This window comes from Miniopterus natalensis, chromosome 1 (assembly GCF_054644295.1).
Source record: "Miniopterus natalensis isolate mMinNat1 chromosome 1, mMinNat1.hap1, whole genome shotgun sequence".
Lineage (NCBI taxonomy): Eukaryota > Metazoa > Chordata > Mammalia > Chiroptera > Miniopteridae > Miniopterus > Miniopterus natalensis.
In genome coordinates, this window is record NC_142081.1 from 129,659,980 (window position 1) to 129,682,807 (window position 22,828).

The 22,828-nt window shown below is 38.8% G+C and overlaps 1 protein-coding gene across 4 annotated transcripts in view; it reads left to right on the forward strand.

The window, feature by feature from the left end:
- Window positions 1-22,828, forward strand: part of SFMBT2 (Scm like with four mbt domains 2) — a 203,818-nt gene that overhangs the window by 83,305 nt on the left and 97,685 nt on the right. For 3 of the 4 annotated variants that reach the window (XM_016219747.2, XM_087825829.1, XM_016219746.2), the window contains 2 exons: window positions 16,400-16,488; window positions 18,189-18,435. In XM_016219747.2, coding sequence (XP_016075233.2) covers window positions 16,400-16,488; window positions 18,189-18,435 — 336 coding nt within the window. Of the gene's footprint in view, window positions 1-15,979; window positions 16,489-18,188; window positions 18,436-22,828 lie in introns of those variants that run through there. The other variant, XM_087825834.1, reaches the window with a different exon arrangement.

The window sequence follows — 22,828 nt, forward strand, 5'->3', positions numbered from 1 at the left end:
ATTTCTTCTTTTATTTCCATAAATATATTAAGTATACTTTATAATAAAAATATCTGAAATCTTTAAGGCCTGATTTTTTCTGTCCATTCTGTCTTTTGCTAATGGTCCTTGTATATCTTGTGTCTTATATATTTTGCCTCTTTCCTGGTCGATCAGTAGAAGCAGAACTGATGCTGCTTTAATATTATTGTGAGGGTTAACCAATGAGTACATGCCATACGCTTTGAATGGTGACAGGCTCATAGTAAGCTCTTAATAAGTGTTACTTATTGTAATAATAAATAATAACAATGACCACTACTTAGTGATTATTGATAGTGAGATTTTTTTTTATTAGAACTTTATCTGTAAGATTTCTTCAAATGCTGGGTTGAAGATGGAATCTCCCTTTTCCTTTTTGGGGGGTTTTGCTTTCTGGATCTTTTGTTTTTCTGTTTGTCACAATTATTGTCATGTGTTAGGAGGGGTTATTGTTAGTTATTATACTTATTTTAAAGCATTTCTTAATTGAATGAATCATAAGCTTTTTCTGACCCTCCCTTCCCCACCTTTTTAATAATACCTGCTTTTTCTGGGCGCTGTAAAGCAGCAGTCAGCAGATGTGAGGCCAGGTAGTCACTAGCATAGATGTGAGGGCCATCTCGCCTCTGTTGCAGCTACTCCGTTCATTGTTGTCCCCAAGAGCAGCTATAGGTGACACCAAAAGGAATGAATGCAACTGTGTTCCAGTAAAACTCACTGACGGCCACTAAAATTTGAATTTCTTATAATTTTAATATGTCATGAACTATTGATTTTTCCAGCATTTAAATGTATAAAAATCATTCTTGGTTTGTGGGCAGTGAAAACACAGGTAGTGGGAAGGATTTGCCTAGCTGCCCCATAGCATCTGTGTGTGTGCCTGTAATATTGGACTAAGGCCTTGAAACTGTCATGGATTCATGTATTTTTAGTGGCTTCTTGTTGATCCCTATTGACTGTAATTTGCATCTTTATAACATGAAGATAAAGGCATGTTTTAATAAAAATTCCAGTGACCTCATGAAAATAGCAATTTTTAACCTACCTACATAGATTTTCTAAGTCAGTTGGGAAATGAATCAGTTTTAAGTTGGTCTGTAATACTTATCACAGAGTAAATACATGAAATATATCAAATGTATGTAACGCTGATGGCTAATCTCTTTCTAACTCTACTTAGAATCCTGTGTTTCAATAATTGGGCAGCCCTTAACGATTGTTCCCTTTAGGTTCTCCACACCTCCTCTCCTGAATTTATTTTGACATGAATTATGGAATTGAAATGTTCTTAATGACAAATGGCACCTACATGATATTTAGCCATAGCTAAATACTCTTTGGTATATAATGTATGTGTAAACTTATGGGTTGGCCGGGCAAGCCATTCCTCACAGTTATGTGGCTACTACTCAGAATGTGTGAGGGAGTTCTAAAATGGATTTTGCTCATGGTCTTTGGGACAAAAACCACTTTGTAAGTTGGGGACTTGCTGTTTTCTTATCCTGAGAAAATCAAGTCTTTTCATGAGTGATTTGTTTGGGCTCTTCTTGCTCATGGTTCCCAGCGACAAAAGAGGCATTTCTGGAGGCCCTACTCCTCCATGGAAAGAAGGTATCACTAATGATCCATCTGTGATTCCTCCAGCACTTCTTGTTAGGACTCTCAGCAACATGTAGAAAAGAGGGTGAGATGAGAGAAGAATGTAATAACTTAGATTTTCTACGTTCTCGAGTAATTTTATTCTTCCTTCTGCAGTCAGACAAGATAGGCTCCTGTTCAGCTCTTTCTAGGACTGTGTTTATTTAACAGCTTATAAAATCACCCTAAAATGATGGCACTAAAAATAATGCTTTTTCATTTTTATTCATATAGAGATATATATATATATATATATTTTAAAAACATATCTTTATTGATTTCAGTGAGAGGAAGGGAAAGGGGGAGAGAGAGAGAGAGAGCTAGAAACATCAATGATGAGAGAATCATTGATCGGCTGTAGCCCGCAACCCGGGCATGTGCCCTGACCGGGAATCGAACCCCGATCTCCTGGATCCTAGGTCGACGCTCAACTGCTGAGCCACACCCGGCCGGGCTAGAAATACTCTTAAAGAAAGAATTGTTAACTCAGAATGGTTACAAAAAGAGTCATATACCCAGATTAATCCATTTGGGGCTGGTTTTCAATCTCAGCAGTTTATTGTGTTGGGGTTATTGAAACACTAGATAAGGTGACAAAAATCACCAAGAGCTTGTGATTTTTTTTTTTTTTTTTATACAAGACAATTCCAGATTGTGGTGAGAGTTAATGTCTAAAGAAGTTACTGTTTTATTATACATGCCCCTCTTCTGAAATCTCAAATTGCCCTGTCTCCCTCTGTTGGAAGGAAAAATGCTTGCAAAATGAGCAGGAAATTTGTTCCTTTCTGCTCACCTGGCATAACTCGTTTGCCCCACATTAGTTAATGAATTGTTGCTTCCAAGGCTGACATAACCGTTTTTGTTTTATGTTTTATTTATTTATTTTTAATTCTCATCTGAGGATATTTTTTCCATTGATTTTCAGAGAGAGTAGAAAGGAGGGGCTGAGGGGGAGGGAAGAAAGAAAGGGAGGAGGGGGGGAGAGAGAGAGAGAGAGAAACATTGATGTGAGAGAGACACATCGATTGGTTGTCTCCTAAATGTGTTCCAACCAGGGCTGGGGATCCCACCTGCAACCCAGGTACTTGCCCTTGACTGGGAATTGAATCCATGATTCTTCAGTGCATAGGCAGAGACTCTAACTTATAAATCTCATCTAATACAGTCATAGGGATAATAGGAAGAAAACTGTAAGTTAATATCTGCTACATTTCATTGATCAGAAATAATTGTTACTAGTAAAGTTTCATTTTTCCAAACATAATTTGATCTCATCTAATTGATAGAAGAAAATTCAGGAGATTTATGCAGGCTCTGTTTATAGATGAGTTCTTAAAAAAGAACTGCCACATGCAATAATCCAAATGAAATCTGTTTATGTAACAAAGCAGACAGAATTTATAGTAAGCACTCAAAATGCATTACTGACAGCTACAGTAGCATATTCTTGTACATATTCTGACCCTTTTGCAAAATTTTTCTTGATATGTTTTGTGACATACTGTTGAAGCATTTTTGGTTGGTTGGTTGGTTTTAAGAATCACAGAGGACAAAACCTTAGGGATTTTACTTATTTGAAATTTTGTTCAGTTACTAGGAATCATAAGACAGAGAAGAAGTGAGGGAGGGTGGTAGGGAGGCAGGGAGTCAGATATACACTAAAATATACCTTCTTTCATGACTACTGTTGCCTGCAAATCAAATGCTGCTATTGTTTTAGGCACTGTGCCTGCTCAGCTTTCCTTCACTGGGGAGGGAAGGGCATTGCTGATTTTTGTTTTTTCTGAACAGTCTTCTTTAATAACAAACTGGGTTATGGTTTTGAATCACGATTCCAGCACTTTGTAATGTTCAATTAATCGCTTTCCTTAGACTTATGCATAACAACAAAAGTCAAGTCAGCTAATTGCCTATGTATCTCTGTATTTGGAATAATCATTGAAACTCCAGTTTGTCATGCTCAGGAACTTCACCTCGGTCACATCAAAGGGTCAAAGTTCAATGTCACAGTCAACTTCAGAGCTGTGAGCTGCTACTCAGCTACTTAGCCTGTGGTTAACTAATGAACCATAATTAACTCCCACAGCATTCCTGCCGATGGGAATACTGTGGCAGGGTCATATTAAAAGTTTGAAGATGGATTCAAATGATAAGAGCTGAATTTATTACTGCAATATTTCAACTGCTTGAGTAGAAGAGGGAGGGTGTCTGGAGTCCTTATTAGTGGACGAGTAACTATTTGAGTGGAGATAATAAGGGCTTTGGAGAAGAAGGAGATAGGCTGGAACTGCAGTCAAGAAGATTTAGATTAGAAATAAAAAAGTACTACCTAACATGGAGAAATGGGCGCAAGTCACGAAGGTAAGCATGAGATTACCTTGCCAGAAGTCTTGTTTTGCTTTTGGATAGATCATACATTCTCTCACTTGGAGCTCTCTCCCTGGGGCCCTGTTGAGGCCCATGGAGATACCTAGTGCTCCCTCCCCCCTTCCCTACCCAGTTCCTTGTGGTCAGTGGAGGTTCTAGTCCCCACATCTATACTAGATTGACTCTTGAAGTTTCCTACTCTTGGCCGGATTTTTGAATTACTTCTAAACCAGTACATTTTCCCCTTTGATACTGGAGGGCCTCTTAGTTATACTCCCCTCTCATTAGGCAGCCTCAGAAGGAAAGCTGGGTGAAGACTTTTAATGGGAAAGAGGGAGGCATGGCTGAGATGCTAGTTAACTTTTGGGGAGCCTAGTTCAAGAAATACCGTATAGCAATGTCAGGTGTTTGAGATGCAGCAGGGGAAGAAACAGTCCCTGCTGCCCTGGACCTGAAGTTCTGCTAGAAGGGAGGGGAGATAGACAGTTAGCATGTGAGTATTTAGTTGGCCATGGAAATAAGTGCTCTGGAGAGAAAGAAGAAAGCGAGGTGAATGGGAATGGGCTAGGGAGGGACATTAGTTGGTTGCACAAGAGATGTTATTTTATGTGGGATGTGGGTGTGGGGGATAGGAAGTCCCCTAAGTGACATTCCAGCAGAGACCTGAATGAAGGGCATAGCCAGGCCTTGGATATAACTGGGGAAGAGTGTCCTGAGCAGAAGAAATAATAAGTGCAAATGTCCTTAGGCAGGAGCATGCTTGATGTGTTAGGGGGGCACCATGCAAGCCAGTGGAGCCGGCCAGGAGTGAGTGCTAGGGGAACAGTAAGGGAGTTGGGAGCTGAGGCCCATAAGACTCTGTAGGCCACGGTGAAGACTTTGGCTTTTCCTCATCAGACAGTTTTGAGCAGCAGAGTGACTCAGTCATGACCTTGCTCTAAATGGGTCATTCTGGCTGCTGTGTAGAGAGGCAAAGTGTATGAGAAGATCATAGCAATGTTCCAGGAAAGAAAGAAATAATGGTGGTGTGGATCTGGGTGGCAGTTGTAGATTTGGTTTAAAAAAAAGTGGTTGGATTCTGGATGTATTTGAAGATAGAGCTGATAGGGTTTGCTGGTGGATGTGGAGTGTGTGTGTGTGTGTGTGTGTGTGTGTGTGTGTGTGTGTAGGGGTAGATATGAGAGAGCAAGTCAGAGCCAGGATTGACTCCACAGCTTTGGCCTGAACAATGAGAGTCACAGTTATTACAGAGTTGGGGAATGCTGTGGGAGGAACATGTGGGGGTGGGTTAAGTTTGTGTGTGGACATGGTAAATTGAGATGTTGGTGGAAATGTGAAGGTGGAAGTCATCTGTATGAGTTTAGAGTTCAGAGAGGCGTTTCTGACTAGAGACATAATTAAATGTTTTCAGCATACACTTGGTATTTGAAGCCATGAGACTGGATGAACTCAGTTAGGGGACAAGTATAGGTAGAGAGGATTCCTAGGACTGTGTTCTGGGACCCTCCAATGTTTAGAAGTTGAAAAGAAGAGAAAGCCCAGCGAAGGAGACAGAAATGATGTCCATTGAGGTAAGTGACACTCAATGGGGTAAGCTAAGAGAGCTTGATGGCCCAGAAACTGTCTGAGCCAGCTCTATGATCACAATATCGTAGGCAGGGTGGCTTATAAACAGCAGAAATTAATTCCTCGCGGTTCTGGAGGCTAAATGTTGGAGATCAGGGTGCCAGTATGGTCAGGTTCTGAAGGTCCTCTTCTGGTTTGCTGACTACCGACTTCCCGCCGTGTCCTCACAGGTCGGAAAGAGTGAAACAGCTCGTTGGGGTTTCTTTATTAAGGGCACTAATCCCATTATAAGGGCTCTATTTTCAAGACCTAAGCATCTCTCAAGAGACTCACCTCTATATACCATCACACTGGGGGTTAAGATTTCAACATAAGAATTTTGGGGAGGCACAAACATTTAATTCCTAACACTAAGTGAAGAATGTTTGAAGAAGGACAGTGAACCAACATATTGAATGCTGTTTGCTATGTCAAATAAATAACGATTGGGAAGTGACTATTGGATTTGGCAATGTGGAAGTCATTAGTGATCTTATCCTACTTCTTACTTAATCTTTTCCACTCTGTCTTGTACTCTGCAAGCCTGGGCCCACCTGGTTCATGGTACTTGCCCAGCTTGCTTCCAAATAATTGTAGCATGGCATCTGTTTTAGCTTTTGCCCTTGGATTTGACAGAGAAATTGACCTGTGAATTTTGCCATATGGAGTTCTCAGAGCAGAAAGTTCCTAAGAGAAGACATGTGTGAAGGAGTTGAGGTCACAGGTTCAGATTATTCTCCAGATTGCAGATATGGAGTTTAGGTATCATTCCACCCCTGTAATTTTGAGTTGCTAGCGATTGCTGTAGTTTAGACATGCAAAATGTGTTTTGATTTAAAAAAAAAACACAAGTCACTAACAAATTGTCACTAAAATATTTTAAAAATTTAAACATCCATAATAAAAGGGTCCTAATGGAACGTAGTGTTGGAAAAGATTTAAATCCACAGTAACTGGATAATAAATCCTATTGTCAGAATATTTTCTGGGGTCTCCATATTGCCAAGAAGTTCTGTTTTTGGGTAATCTCAGTGTTTTTATAGGACTGTTTGGTAGACAGAGTTGGTGTTTCATTAGTATTCATGAACATGGCAGGTTTACAGCATTTTACTACCTCTGGGGCCATGTGTTATGTTCAGGCATGGCTGTTAGGTCAGTGAGTTTGTCCATTACCTGCAGAATGACTGCAAGATACTGGTGCTTACAGTGGGACCTAACTGATTATCTTGAAAAACAGGTTTCAAATTTTCTTGAACTTCACTTTAATAAGAAGGATTTCATTGCATATCATAAATATGTCAAATCTCAAGTGGGATGTTTACAGAAAATCATTCCATTTCTTTTCTCATGTTATTGTTCATATTCAGTGTGAACCTCCTGAATGAGGTGTATTTAAAGATACCTTTAATTATTGTGGTTAATATGTTAATCAGATTTCTATCTATTAAGAAAGTAATCTTCAGTTATGTATTTTTGCAAAACATTACTCTTAAAGTTTCATTCTAAAGGAGGTAACATTGCATGAAGTGTAGCTCTTGGGGCAAGCTGGAGTTTTTATTTTAAATTATTCAAAATTTGTTTACTTAGCAGTATAAATCTTTAAAAGCAGACAAGAAGTAGATTTGAGAAATCTGACTAGAGTCTAAGGTTTTGCTGAGTAATTATGTTTATGTCCTACATTTCTGAAATAATTTATGTTTTGTATCTGTTTTATTGCCTTAATTATATAATACATTTGTTTGTAAATATACTCTTTGGTATCTCTGTTACCAGCTGTCTAAATCTGTTCAAGTCTCTTTGAGTCTTATTTGTTGAATGTGGATGAGAATAAGTAATTCCTTGGTTTGAGGGAAGCACTAACTGCGGGCTTGGCTCAGTGCTTGGTACATCAGGAACACTCAGTAGACTGTTTCTTCTAATCAGAATTGTGGTGTCTAGTATGTGTTGGGTTAAGGAGAGGATGATAAATTGCTTCACTTTTGAAAGCTATGTGGGAATACTTATTGGGTCCTCTGTGCTAGGCACTAGGATAAACAATGATGATAAGACAGAGCTTGTTGTCCTTAAGGAATTTACAGCCTAGGGTTTAGGCTCACAGCAAGATTAAGAGGAAGGTACAGAGAGTTCCTGTACGCACCCTGGCCCCACACAGGGAAGCCTGCCACATTATCAGCATCCCCCACCAGAGTGCTACATTTGTTACAATTGATTACCCTACCTTGATGCATCATCATCATCACACAGAGTCCATGGTTTATATGAGGTTTCACTCTTGGTGGTGTACATTCTGGAGGCTTGGACAAATGTATAATGACATGTATCCATCATTAGAGTATCATACAGAGTAGTTTCACTGCCCTAAAAAGGCTTTGTGTTCCCCCTTTTCACCTCTCCTTCCAACCTAACCCCTGGCAACCACTTTTTACTGTTCCACAATGTTGCCTTTTCTAGAACATCATATATTTGGAATCGCACAGTATGTAGTCTTTTCAGATCGAGTTCTTTCACTTGTAACATGCATTTGATGCCCTCCTATGCCTTTTTGTGCCTTGAAAGCTCATTTATTTTTAGTACTGAATAATATTTCATTGTCTGGATGTGCCACAGTTTATTCATCCATTCTACTGAAAGACGTCTTGCTTGCTTCAAGATTTGGCAATTATGAGCAAAGTCGTGCTGCAAACGTGTGCAGGTTTTTATGTAGACATAAATTTTCAACTCCTTTGAGTAAATACCAAGGAACACAATTGCGGATCATATGGTAAGAGTATGTTCAGTTTTGTAAGAAACTACTAAACTGTCTTCCAAAGTGGTTGTGCCACTTTTCATTCTCACCAACCATGGATGAGGGTTCTTATTGCTCCATATCCCGGCCAAAATTTGGTGTTGTTGGTGTTCTGGCTTTTGACCATTCTAATAGGTGTGAACTGTTATCTCACTGTTTTACTTTGCTTTTCTCTGATGACATATAATGTAAAGCATTTTGTCATATGCTATTTGCCATCTCTATATCTTTTTTTGGCAAGGAGTCTGTTAGGGTGTTTGGCCTTCTTTAAAATTAAGTTGTTTTTTCTGTTTTGTTGAGTTTTAAGAGTTCTTTGATTATTTTGGATAACAGTCCTTTATCAGATGTGTCTTGCAATTATTTTTTTCTCATTCTTTTTACATTGTCTTTCACAGAGCAGAAGTGTTTAATTTTAATGGAGTTCAACTTATCAATTATTTTTTTCATAGATCATACCTTTGGTGTTGTAGTTTAAAAGGCATCACCATACCCAAGGTCATCTAGGTTTCCTTCTGTGTTATCTTCTAAGAATATTATATTTTTGTGGTTTACATTTAGGTCTGTGATCCATTTTGAGTTATTGTTTCAGAAGAATAACTTTGTGTAAAATCTTTGGGTAGGTTTTGCATGTAGATGTCCCAGAACCATTTGTTGAAAAGACTTTCTTTGCTTCATTGTATTGCCTTTGCTCCTTTGTCAAAGATCAGTTGACAGTGTATATGTGGTCTGTTTCTGGGGTCTCTATTCTTTTCTACTGATCTGTTTATTCTTTTGCCACACGGTTTTGATTAGTGTAGCTTTATAGTAAATCATGAAATCAGGTAGTGTCAATTCTCCCACTTTGTTCTCCTTCAGTATTGTATTGGCTCTTCTGGATTTCTTGCTTCTCCATATAAACTTTAGAATCAGCTTGTCAATATCCACGGAATAACTTGCAGGGATTTTGATTCATATGGCACTGAATCTATAGATCAAAATGGGAAGAAATGACATGTTCACAATATTGAGTCTTTCTATCCATGAACATGGAATATCTCTCTTTAATCCTTCTTTGATTTTGTCATATTTACCTCTTACTCTGGGAAGGTCAGTCTTTTGTTTTTATATCTTTCAACTGATTTGATAAGGCCCACCTACCTTGGGAGGACAATCTGCTTTATCACAGTCTACCAATGGAAATGTAAATCTCACCCAAAACAACCTTACAGAAAGATCCAGGATAATGCTTGACTAAATATCTGGGCACTGTAGGCTAGTCGAGTTGACCCATGGAATAAACCATCACAGGTAGTAATGTGAACATTTTTGGAAAATAAGCTGATTCATGTAATTAGATATATACAAGGGGCATGCTAATGTAAATTTAATGAAACTTGTTTCTTTCTTTTTAAAACATACACCTAAGGGGAACATTTGGGGAAAAATTTGAATGGAAATCATCTTAGAGCAACAGTGAAAGGAACTTTACAGAGAGAAATAAGTCAAGTGTTTGTGTATGTGAGTGAGAGAGATAGACAGACAGACACAGATAGAGACAGAGACACCTATGGGAATAAAATCTTTAAAAAGCAAGTGTCTTATTCCATTGAACTTAGAGCCCTGGACCTTTGTGATATGTCAATTCAGTCTTGGCAGTTTTGCCCTAATGCGAGCTAATAAAAGGCCTGTAGGAAGTTCCTCCTGGTGGAGAATAAAAAGTGGCAGAAGCTTTGGAAAGGTATTTTTTTTAAAAGCAGGAAAATATTTAAAGCAATAGCAGAAATGTCTATAAGGTGAGATATTAGCAATTAGAGAAGAATTGAAGAAAATGTGTGAGAATGAGAGAAATTTCATATTCTATTGGATTAAAATATCTTACCAGTGAACAATGATAAGGTTTTAAATTTCTTCTAATAGTTTTAGAGGCTGCTTATCTTCTAGCCTCTTAAAGATAGGATGCAGAGTAATATGAGTTGTGCCTTGAGAATGTCATAAATAGTTGATATTTGTATGGCTTTTGTTTTGTAAGTCTTGGGTGTTTCTAGCGCTAAGAGGTTCTGGGGAGCCTCAGAGAAAGCAGATGGCCCTTAGGGATAAAGTATGGATGTGTAGTACCTCGTATTTCTTTAATCTCTGGGTGATGCCCTTGACTGAAATGAACAGTATCAGTGTTGCCTAATGGGCTCATATTGTGCACTCACTCAGAAGGAGAACTCCAGAGAAGTATTAAATGTCTGCCCAACCACATAAGACTTTTAATGCCGTCTCAATTAAATGGGCAGCTCTCTGGCTTTCTGGGTTATGTATGCTGAAACTAAAATCTTAAGTGATAACTAACATCATACAAATAAATAAAATCAGGCAAATAAAAGAAAAAAGAAAAAAAAATGGCTGTTCATTTGTGAATGCTGGTAGTGTGTTATTGAGTTAAATTGTATTTTATTGAAAAGGCTATGTAATATCCATGGTAACAGTGGTTCTTCGTCTGAATTCAATAAGCTCTGTTTCAATAAAAGATTAGTGGAACAGATACAATTTTTAAAACCATCTAATGTTAGTCCTTCCTTAGTGCACCAAAAATTTATTAAACGCCTACTATGAGCAGCTGTTATAGGTATTGGGTACACAGAAGTCACACAATGGATATAGATGGTTCCTAGTCTCATAGATTGTATAGTCAGATCGGGACTGTCATTAGACAAATGAATACAAACGTAATTATAAAGTGTGTTAAATTTATGAAGGGAAAGAATTTGAGACTCCAGGAGAGAATACAGTTGATCCTAGAAGTTAGGGGAGATACGGGAGGAAGTGATGGGTGAGACGAGGAGGAGCTGACTGGGGAGAGACTGGGGAAAGTGTTTCTACAGAAGCAGAAAGAAGGGGATGTGCAAGCCCTAATGGGGCCCATTAGAAGAAGAATTTAGGGAAAACTAGTGTAGAGAGCACAGGGAAGATTAGTGGAGAGGGACCCAGTCATGCAGGACATTGAGCGAGGTTGAGGAGTTTGAAATCTGTTCTAAGATTCAAGGGCTGAGTTACATGATCTCATGTCTTCTTTTGAAAGGCTCATGCTGCCTGGCTGGGCGTGGCTCTGCGGTTGAGCATCGACCTAGGATCCAGGCGATTGGGGTTCGATTCCCGGTCAGGGCACATGCCCGGGTTGTGGGCTTGATCAATGACTCTCCCATCCTTGATGTTTCTATCTCTTTCTCTCTCTCTCCCTCTCCTTTCCTCTCTCTGAAATCAATAAAGATATATTTTAAAAAATAAATAAATAAATAAAGTTGGTAGCATTTTAAACCTCATTTAAAAGGCTTATGCTGAATATCACCTATGAAGTTAAGAGCTTTGCTATGTTTAACAAAGAATAACTCCTATAAATCGACATTTACAAAAAGAACAACGAACAAGGGATATGAATAGTAAGTTCCCAGAAAAGAAATCTGAATTATCTTAATGTCATGATTCTAAACTTCACTGATAATCAGGCAGTTGAATCTGTGATTCTGAGGCTCAGAAAAGAGGTCTGGTTTGTAGAGAGAAATTGGCAGTTGGTGGTATTGATGTGATTGAAGTCATGGGAATAGACATGATGGTCATGGAGAGACCACAGAGGGAGATGAAAGGAGAGCCAGCCCTGGACCAATTTCTTAGTAACACTGAATCATCGGAAGTTGAGTAGAGGAGGTCCACGGAGGACACTGTGAAGGAGGAAGTGGCCGGTTGTGTCAAATATCAAAGTAAGGCTCCAGAAGGCATTGATGTGGGGATGTGCAGGTCTTTGGAGACAAGTGTAGTTCAGTGGTTTGCTAGTTGTAGGGGAGGAAGTTGACTGGGTTGAATGGTGGGTGGAGTGAGTTTTCTTTGCCTAAGTGTGGTTTTGAAGGGGAACAAAAAAATAGAGTATTAAGTTGTCAATAAAGAGTGTTCAAGGAGATTTTTTAAAAAAGAAGGGTGGTTCTAGAACTCTTGTAGGTGGTGGCTGGGCCCAGGGTTTTTTTGTTTTTTTGTTTGTTTGTTTTTTATGCTGCAGTTATATAAATTGCTCTAGTTTCCCAGGGGCACAGATGGGGAAGCAGAATGCAGCAGAAATGGGGACAGTGGGATAGTAGAGGATGGGAAAGTCTCTGGACCTGGGCAACAAGATTGGGAGTGGGTGCTTTTTAAAGAGGGAGGACAGTCTTGAAGGCAGAGCCACTTCACCTCTTGTGTGTCCCTGTTGGGGACAGTTTTTACTACTAATCCCCTAGATGGCAATGGATGCTGTTCTGAGGAGCTGGCAAAAAAATATTATGCAAGTTCCAAAAATCCCCTCAGCAATACATTACTGCAAACAGATATTTACTGAGGTATTTGCCTTATTTAAACAGGCATAATAAAATGTAGTAAGAGCTTATTAGAATAAATTCATTTTTCAGTAAGATGCGACTTGTGTGAATTACAGGAATAACTTACTGATGAAAGTAAAGTTATAAAGCAACTCCTTAAGCCAGATTGGAATATAAGTGTGAAGAAATCTGGTTTGAATTCTGAGCTTTATGATTACAGTCTCAACAGTGCTATTTTTCTTGGTTCTGTGTGCTTTTGTGTGTAGCATCAAGAACGGAAGTTTGAATTGGATATGGAAGAAATGTAAATCATAGGAACTATAATATGCTCTGTAGCATCCATTAAAAAATAAGTATAGGGAGCTGTGTGTGTAAACATTCATAATAATGTAAGCATTGTGTATCATCTATTCATTATTGATCTTGTTCTCATAAAAAAACATGAATAAGTGACTGGAATAATGGTGTATGTTGAGATAATATTGCTAAGCTTAGCAGAGAGATGGCATTTTACTACTGTACGATAACGGGTGACCAATTTTATAATGATGTGAAGAAACAGGAATAGAAGCTAAAAATGAATTGGATTCCCATTAACAGTTTACATTAGGAATTATTTTCCATAAGGTAGACTTTTTTTGTGCGGTACCAGTTTGTCAGTGTTTCACGATGTGATCATGATGGCAAAATTAGCATTAATATCCAATTAGGGAAGGGAAATTAAAAGATTAGAAGGCTAAAAAGTGCCATCGTATGCTGGAAGGAATTTTTATTCTAATTGTAATGTTTCAAGTTAATAAAATACTGTGATTTTTTTTATACCCATGGGCATCATTTTGTATCCATGATCTTATATACAAGTTTATTAAAAGTTTAATTTGGATTGCAAGAAATTATTAGCTCATAATTACATCAGTTTGAGATATTTACAAGAAAAGTTAGCATGTTACATAAGTATTTGAATACATTAAAGAAGGAATGATTGGTTGCATTATTAAAGAACACTTCACTTTTACAAGGGTCGATTGTTACTGTACACTTGTGTGGTAACTACTGGGAAGTTTATGTTTATTTTCTCATTTAATCCTTACAACCACCCAGTGAAGGAGTCCCCATTAAAAGTCACATATGACCCCATAATAATGTGTAGAACGTTAAATAGCAAAGGCCATTCTCTGTAAAGGTTTGCATAATTACTGTCCAAGGTTTTAATGATTATGGCATAAATATTATGTAGTCTAATTATGGAGAATATTCTGAGGTTTATACCACTTATCTTTCTTATGTTAACCTTATGTTACCACTGTGAGAAGTCTGTCATTTGCTTCCAACAGTTCTTAGATAATGTCTTTGTTAAACCCTGTTCTTCAGAGCAAAATAATGATACTGCTTTTTGTAATTATACAACTATATTTATACAACTGAAAGAGTACTAAAAGTTGAAATGCAAGTTTCCCAAGTGCTAAGGAATGTGTGCGTCCCTGTGTATGTGTAATTTTTATAACATTCTTCACAAGTTTCGTCTTTATCTGGGCTGTATTTATTACTAAGGACAGTAATACTTATATCTATGTGCTTGAGCCCCAGTAGTATGTAACAGAGTCCATTGCACATAGTAGGAGCTTATCAATCCTGTTGAATCCTTTTATGATATATCCTCCTCTTTGTAGTAACAATTTAATTCAGATCCTCTGGAAAATTAATGTAGTTTCTCCTTTAAAAATTCCCGAGGAACCCTGTAGTCTTTTATTATTAATAGTAACTGCAAATGCTTCCATTTATAATTTAAGATTCACTGTTTCCTCTTCTTTTCTTTAGCAAAGTCACTTTTAAAAATATTTTCCTGATAAGTCAAAGGCTGCCTCACATCTTGTTGTAAAGGCCCAGTTCTCTTGTGAGCTAGGAGATTCAATGGGCTGAATGTTCTTATTTATCTCTTCTGCTTCCAGAGACCCTGTTAAAGTGATAGTAAAGGAATAAAAACACATAGATCAACAGCAAGAAAGAGTTGAAGAGGGACCAGCACAGAAAAGAAATTTCAAAATGCTTCTGGCAGCCTGAAATGTGAGGAAATCTTGGTGACTGCTAAGACGTCGTGAAGGCTGCCGCTGAGGGGGTCCCTCAAGGGCTCCAGACTTTGAATGCCAGGAGGGTGGGAGCCCAGGTGGGGCTGAAAATCACAGGATTTAACTGGGCGCCTGTAGTCCAAGCACTTCCTGGCCCTAGCTCGCCCCACCCCATTGGTACAGCCCATGTTTATATATGGTTTACATATGGTTATATTTTATGGACATATGTGTCTTTTTAAAATCCTTATAGCATCCTATAAGCAAAATGTTGTAAACACCATTACACTGATGAGGATGGAGTATATGAGAAACTGAATAAATGACTCAGCGTCATATGGCCAGTGATGGCAAAGCCCGCCGCGGAGCCCAGATCCTCCCCACACCATGCCTTTGCTTCCAGCGCACCATTATGGTGTCCTTTTGTAATATCTCGGTTCCTTTAGTTTTGAGCCGGGAATCATGCCTTTGAAGCACTTAAACAATCTACCCACCACTTGAGTGTTGAACCTTTCAGAAAGGCTAAGTGTCGGATGTTCACAGGTAGTACCCAGGCCCGCTGGCTCTTCATGTGATGTCAAGGTCAGAATCCCTGTGTGTGGATAGGAATCCGGGGCATGCTGATCACTTGTTGCTGATTTTGCGAAGCCTGTGGTGCCCTGGAAAGGCTTAGGGCCTTCCTGGGTGTGAATGTAATCTCACGAAGGCTTTGGAGAGCTATAGCTTGGGAGATACGCCAAGAAGTTACATTTTTCTCAGGTCTTGGGTTCCAAGCACCTGTAGAGTATTGGCTTTGAGGGTCTGATATTTCTTTTTTCAAAAGATGTCTCTGATACATTCCTTCCTTTTTCACAGAGCTGTCACCCCGTTTTGGGCCCTGTCACTTGTACTTAGTTATCTGCAGTAGCTTCTACCCTGGTTTTTCTGCCATTAGTCTCTTGTTTCCATTCAAGCCATTATTTTTTTTTATTGGCCAGATTCATTTTATGTAGAGATTTCCCGTTTATTGACTATCTTTGTTGACATTCTTAGCTGTCCACAATTTTATTCTGCAGCCCAACATTATTTCCCAGTGTTTTGTGCTCAGACTGTGCGGGATCTGGCTGAGGACTTCACTGTTTTTCTCCATTTCCTCCCTCACTTCATCACTTTCATTAGCCTGTGCTGTTCACTTCAGTCTGAAGATCCCTTCTTTTTCTTCTCTACTTCTATAAGCATTTTATATAATTCCGAGCTTGGTTTTATTTTCTTACCTGGGAAACTTTCTCTGATTCTTCTAGCCCTTATTGATCTCTTTCTTCTTGGGACCAACTGAATTACATACTTTATAATATCATTGTTGTTCACAGAAGTTTCTAAATAGGTTGTAAGGCTTAAGAATCTCCTATTTAATGCCCTTCATGCCCAGCAAAATCTAGGCGCCTGGTAGGTATGAAGTCACCCATTGTTGATAGATTTGCTGTTGTGATTTCAGTACTTAAGTACTTGGTGCTTAAAATTAAGAGAAGTATTGAAATAACACACATATACAGCAAAGTGCTGTGCTTTTAAGTTTATTTGATACTTGAGCGGTGTTGAAATATGTTTTTTCTCCTTTGTCTCACCAGCAATCAAAGAAAAGTACACAGACTGGACAGAATTTCTCATTCGTGATTTGACTGGATCCCGGACAGCACCTGCTAACCTCCTGGAAGGTGTATGTATTATTGTTTACAGCTATTCTATGTCTGAAGCTTCACAGTTATATGAGCTCAAACCTAACGGCACCTTTGCATATATCCTTCTGCAGGTACATGGGTACACACAGGTATCTATATTCAAAGAGCCTAACTTCCTGTTTTTTCCCTAAGTTACTTAGGTTACTGATTCTAATGGCATTGAAGAATCTTCATCTGTGGTGTAGTCAATAAATGGGGAATTGGCTTCTATGTGAACACATTTTAAAATAATACTATGTTGGAACATCTCACTATCCTGTGTGTTTAAGCCTCTATCCTATATTAGTGAATGTAAATAAAATCCTGTAGAATAACTGTTTTGTGTAGGTGAAACTAAGCATATATAAGCTTGGAGTATATTGATAAATGGTTCCATTAACTCTTCCATTCCGGACTCATAACCCTAAGATTTAAATACTTGTGTTAAGTAATAATTGAATTAACCTCTCTTATAAAAACAAGAGGAGAAATGACTAAACATATTTAAATGTGGTTAAGGTAATTTAAGGTACTGAAAAACAAAACAAAACAGTTTAATCTGAAATTTTGATGGTTCATTTGAAAATAATTTTATGATGAAATATTTTATTTTTATTATAATAATAGAACAAGAAGCAAAATGTATTGTGCTGTACATAATTATTGAGTTACCAAATCTGTTTGAAGAATGCCCCTGAAAAAGGGAAACATAATGAATAACAAGGAATATGGTGTGGATTTTGACAATATCATCATTTTCTTAACCTTAACTATAAGTTTCCCTCCTCTCATAAAAAATATTGATGCTTTGGAACACCACTGTCTAATATATTGAGTTATTTGGTTTGGTTTTATGAAAGTTTTGCCTGGTGTATTTGTTTATCTTAATGGCTACTGATTTAATTGTTTGGTTAACAAATCAAAATGATGGTTATTCACCCTTTTAAAAGGACAAATTGTCTTCCTCTTTTAGGTTTTTGTTTTTTTAAAAACATATTTGCCTATAAGGCTGGCTGAACAAACACCCTTTACATATGCTAACATATGCTAAGAAAGTTGCTTAGGTAGGACAGTAATTACATATATTCTCTAAACCAACTATCAGATTAACTGTAGAAATAACTTTACATAATAATATTCTAATTCAGTGTATATCATTAATGTGTACTAAACATGTCATCTACACATATTCATGCTTTATGCATATAATCAAAGTATGAGTGTGATTATTGCAGCAGTGGCCATTGTGAGATACATGTCTCTTGAGACTTGGTATAAACTTGTAGCCCCATGTTTGATGTATCTGTCTATTAGAAAAGTAGACATTCTGCTACCACACCTCTTCCAGCTCAAGGCAAATTTTGGTATAACTCTTCTTAAAAGCGTACTCATTTCTAACAAATGCAATTTTATCTGGGAAGGGTGATTTGTTTGGTGAGAACATAGCACAAACTGTTATTTCCTATTGACTTGTGATTTTTGTTGTTGGATAGAGTTGAGTAAATGGAAGTGTGTGTGGGAGGAGAGGGAAGGGGAGGGGGCGAGGACTGTGGAAAGGATGGGGGTGGAGGGAAACACCAGACTGTTTGCCAATAGCTTGGATGATGGTGTGAAAAAATATTATCTTCTGCTGTCATCTGTTTCCATGAGAACCTTAAAATAAAGTTTAAAATAAGGAGTTTTGCTTCTGTTTAAACAGCCTCTGCGAGGGAAAGGCCCTATAGACCTCATTACAGTTGATTCCTTAATAGAACTTCAGGATTCTCAGAACCCTTTTCAGTACTGGATAGTTAGTGTGATTGAAAATGTTGGAGGAAGATTACGCCTTCGCTATGTGGGATTGGAGGACACTGAATCCTATGACCAGTGGTTGTTTTACTTGGATTACAGACTTCGACCAGTTGGTTGGTGTCAAGAGAATAAATACAGAATGGACCCACCTTCAGGTAAGGGCCGAACTAAGCATTTGCTGTTGTGAATTATATGAGAAAAAGATGTGCTATTTTTTTGGGTGTGTCTCTGAAAAATTTATGAGCTCTGTGGTGTCTTGTACATCTGAGTATGTGAATATTAAGCGTTTTAACTTGAGTACTTTTTATAGAGATTGAAACCCAAGACCTCCATTAATAGTGTTCCAAAAGGAGAAAGTGTAGGAGATGGAGAAGTTGATCTAGTTCCTTTGGCATCACTGCTTCAAAAATGAAAGACAACAGATTGGGATTTGGTTATATTCTCCCTCTTTCTTTGGAAATCTTGATAGTCTTGCAAGGAGGTTCCCAAATCTCCATCCGTCCATCCATCCATCCATCCATCCATCCATCCATCCATCCATCCATCCATCCATCCACCCATCCATCCAGATATCCATCCATCCATCTATTCTCCATCTATCCATTCATCCATCTGAATATACAAACCAAATACTTACCATTGTATAATCTGTTCTGACTTGGAAAGAGCAAAGAGGGAAAAAAATCACCGTGCTTTTCCCCCTGACATATCAACGATTTTAATTAGCTTCAAACGCACTGCCAAGTGACTTTCTCTAGACTTAATTGGATAGAATAGTGCATTATGCTTTCTGACATACCTAACTGGGCAGTAATCTCAGTGTTTACAAATAATAATTCTTGAATGTTTACTGTGTGCCAGGTGATTTTACATCTGCTGTGTTGTTTATTTTGATTCCAAAAAAGTGCTGCATGCTTGTTGTGAATATTTCCTTTTACAGCAGAGAAAATTGAGACTGGGCTTAAGCTACTTGTCCAAGGTCACCCGGCTTTTGTAGGGGGGATGCATTGGAATTAAATCCCAGGCACCTTGCCCATTCCATTCCCCCTGCTGCCCATTACTGACCTCACCAAATTTTGCATGGGTAGCCTCAGAACCAGTTGTTGGATTCTTATGGCATTAATTATGCCAAGGAAGAAATACACATTTCTTCTCGAAATGCCGATCTTCATTCTGGTGAATTTTGCAGGTATACTGGAATCAAAGGCTCAGTTCTTTGCTTTATTAAAATTCCCAGAGATTTCCCTCCTGTATTAGTTGTCACTGTTAGTCTTGAGTAAATGAAGCTGAGGAGCTTTATTTCCTTTTTCTGTCACTCAGGGGCTTTAATTGAAAAAAACTTCCTGGTTCTGTATCTCATGAGTTTGCATTTGTGTTGAATTTGACAGGCGTATAGACATGTAACACGGTATTTTATGAGTGTTTGTTGTCAACGTTTTGAGGAGCAGCCAAGAAATCCATTTATACCCTGAGTAATTTTGGACTTTGATGACAAACAAAGGGCTTGTCAGCTTCTGAGGAGAGATCTAAGCTCCCTTTTGCCTTGGGAGTCATGTACTGCAGGAGAAATTTACTTTGTGTGGAGAGCTGGGTGTATAAATCTCAGCTTAGTATCTAATTGCTTTATAAATTTTAGGGGAAACATATATTTGTCAGTGTAAAAATTTATAGCAAAGCAAAGGATTACTAGTAGCTTCTTAGGTTCTCTGAAATGTTCCTTTCCCGTGAAATCATGGGACTCGTACTCAAGTCAAGAATGGAAAGTGTCACGGTAGAAACTTAGGACATATCTGCAGATGAGATTTCTCCTTTTACACAATTTGGTGTCTTCATAAGATAAGAATAAATTGTGTGTATTTGTCTTAGTAATTTTCTGGACATAAGTTGTCCATGTGATTGAAGAGTTTGTGTGAGTCCTTAAAGACTTTGGGAGAGCATTCCTCATCCAGAAGTCATTTTCCCAACATTTAAATTGTCAGTAAGAAAGGTTATGTATGCGAAGAAGAAAATAAAAGGCTAAAGGACACTCCAAATGTGACTTTAGTTCTTCAAATGTAGTAGTTACAAAATGAAAATTGGATCCTGTTACTTTATTCAGCAGAACAGTCCCCTGGAGAGGCAGTTCTTACCTGTGTCTCCCACATGGGATCAGAACCCAGTACTCTGGGTGTGTGGAAATTGATTTCATGTCCCAGTGTGACTTGTAAAACTTATATGGTAGCGCTCTTTCCCTAACTGAAATATAGGTGGGAATAACATTTCAGACTTGCATAGAAAATATTAGGCTATTTTTTTTTTATTCCCCAAACCCCCTTAAATAAATGAAAAGGGTTCTGCATCACCTGTGGTGAGAGGCAGAGTTAGAAGGGGGTGGGGGACATGAGACAGACTTTGAGACAAGCCCTGGTGAGTTCTCCCTGCTCTCAGTGCCTTCTTGGCTGTGCACCCCACTGACACCACCACCATTGCTAAAAATAATCATAGTTTTTCCTTTGGTTTCACTTATTCTTTCTACTTTTTAAAGGGTACAATGTTTACTTTTTAAAGGGCACAATGTTTCTTAACTGCGCAGCCCAAAAAGAGGTAAAAGAAATAGGTAATAGAAGGGGCTAGGAAGGTAGCCTTCAAAACCTGAGGGAGAGATGCTGGGTTTTACCTGTCCCCAGAGAGAAACCTATAGCCATTGTGCCTTTTTTCCTGACGAGAATCAGAGGAAGTAGCTTGGGGTAGGGAGGGTAGAAAGAGGGAAAGAAGCCACCGCACTTCAGTCACACACACGGCTGTCAAGGTGTCAGGCAGGTGCTGACGGGTGGCTGAATCGAGCCTCCGTGAACAAAGGGTAAAGGAAGAAAAACTGGTAAAATGCAGAGTCGTGGAAGGGGCAGTAGCTTCCTAAGGTCCATAGTGATTCAGCCTGTGTGGGGAGAGGACTGGCAGTCCTGGCAGTGCCTTTTCTTCAGAGCTGAATGGCAGGCAAACCATAGAGCTTCTCTAGCCTCGTATCCTCAACACGCTCCACTCATTTTCCCCAGAAGTTGGTCCTCTGTTCCATGGCTCACAAGCACGTCCCCTTGTGGAATGCTGTTGGTGTGGCCCCCTCCTTCAGTTCATTCAGACCACGAGAGGATTGTGCCACCCGCTCTTAACTGCCAGTCAGCGCTTTCTACAACTGCCGTCTCCCCAGTATCTGGCACAGTGCCTGGCACATAGTAGAAGCTCAGGAAATATTTGATTGATATGAATTGACTGAGTAAAATGTCAGGTATGTCTATAGGGAAGAAAGGAACCAGCCAAGTCCACTTTCTAGGGACCAAAATAATTGACAGGGCTTTGGAAAGAAATTTGAAGGGAAGGGATTGGGGTGAAGATGCCCCCCAAATGATGAGGGCTGTACTGACCTCTTTGCTCCTGACATGTTAGGGGAGCTCTTGAAAACAGGATCAGAGCAAGTGGTGGTGCTTAGGACATGTGAGATGCGCAGGAATGTGGTCTGTGAGGTCCATGAAAGTTTTTGTTCTTTCAAAAGGCTTCACATTTGACTCAAGCTAGAGAAATCTGGCGGAGTAGAAAGAACATGGACTTGGAGTCAGGGTTCAAGTTAGCTTCTCCTTTTGCTTCAGTCACTAGCTACAGGGCCCCTGGGCAAGTGACTCTACTTCTTTGAACCTCAGTTTCCCCATCTGTAAAATGGGGATACTTTTATGTCTGCTGTCCTGCTGAATGTTATAGGTACCCCAAGTGAATGACATTTTCTAGGTACTCAATCTGTGGTCAAGGTATTATAGTTATATTTGGTTCTCTTAAGAAATGTAAGTCATTAAGGTCAGGTCATTTGGAATCCTCACATCCTTTCATATTTCTGGATGTGTAGAAAGCAAGATGCAATCACATATGTTCTTTCAGAGACTAAGAATATGAAACTTTTTGAGTTGCCTTTTTAAAAAAAAACCTCTATTTCTAAATTTTTTTTCATTTTTTCCTTCAAAGTCTTTATGTGAACCTTTAAAATGTTTTTCTTTCTTACTTTAGAAAGATCCTGAAGTCAGCAAGTTTCTACATCTAACTTAAATCCTTCTTGTCTGAACCTTTTCTTAGTCCAAAAAGAGCTGTTGCTTTCTATATTAATCAGCTCAGGCTGCCATAGCAAAATGCCGTAGACTGGTGGCTTAAACAACACAAATTATTTCTTCCACTTCTGGAGAATGGAAGTCAAAGATTAGGGTGTCAGCCTGGTTGGGTCTGGTGAGGGCTCACTTCCTGGCTTCTAGATGGCCTCCTTCTTACTCTGTCCTTATATGGTTTCTTCTTAGTGTGTGTAGTGGCAGGGAGGTGGGGGAAGAGAAAGAGCACTTCTCAAAGCCCTCATCTCCGAATTCTACCACGCAGGGGGTTAGGATTTCAACACATCAATTTTGAGAGTACACAAAAATTCAGTACATAACACTTTCCAATGTCTGTTAACAACCCTAGATTAGCCTTCCTTCGCTGGTCAGAACCTGGTGGAGAAAGAAGTGGGAGTTTCAGGGTGTGTGAAAGAAAGGTGCCTCC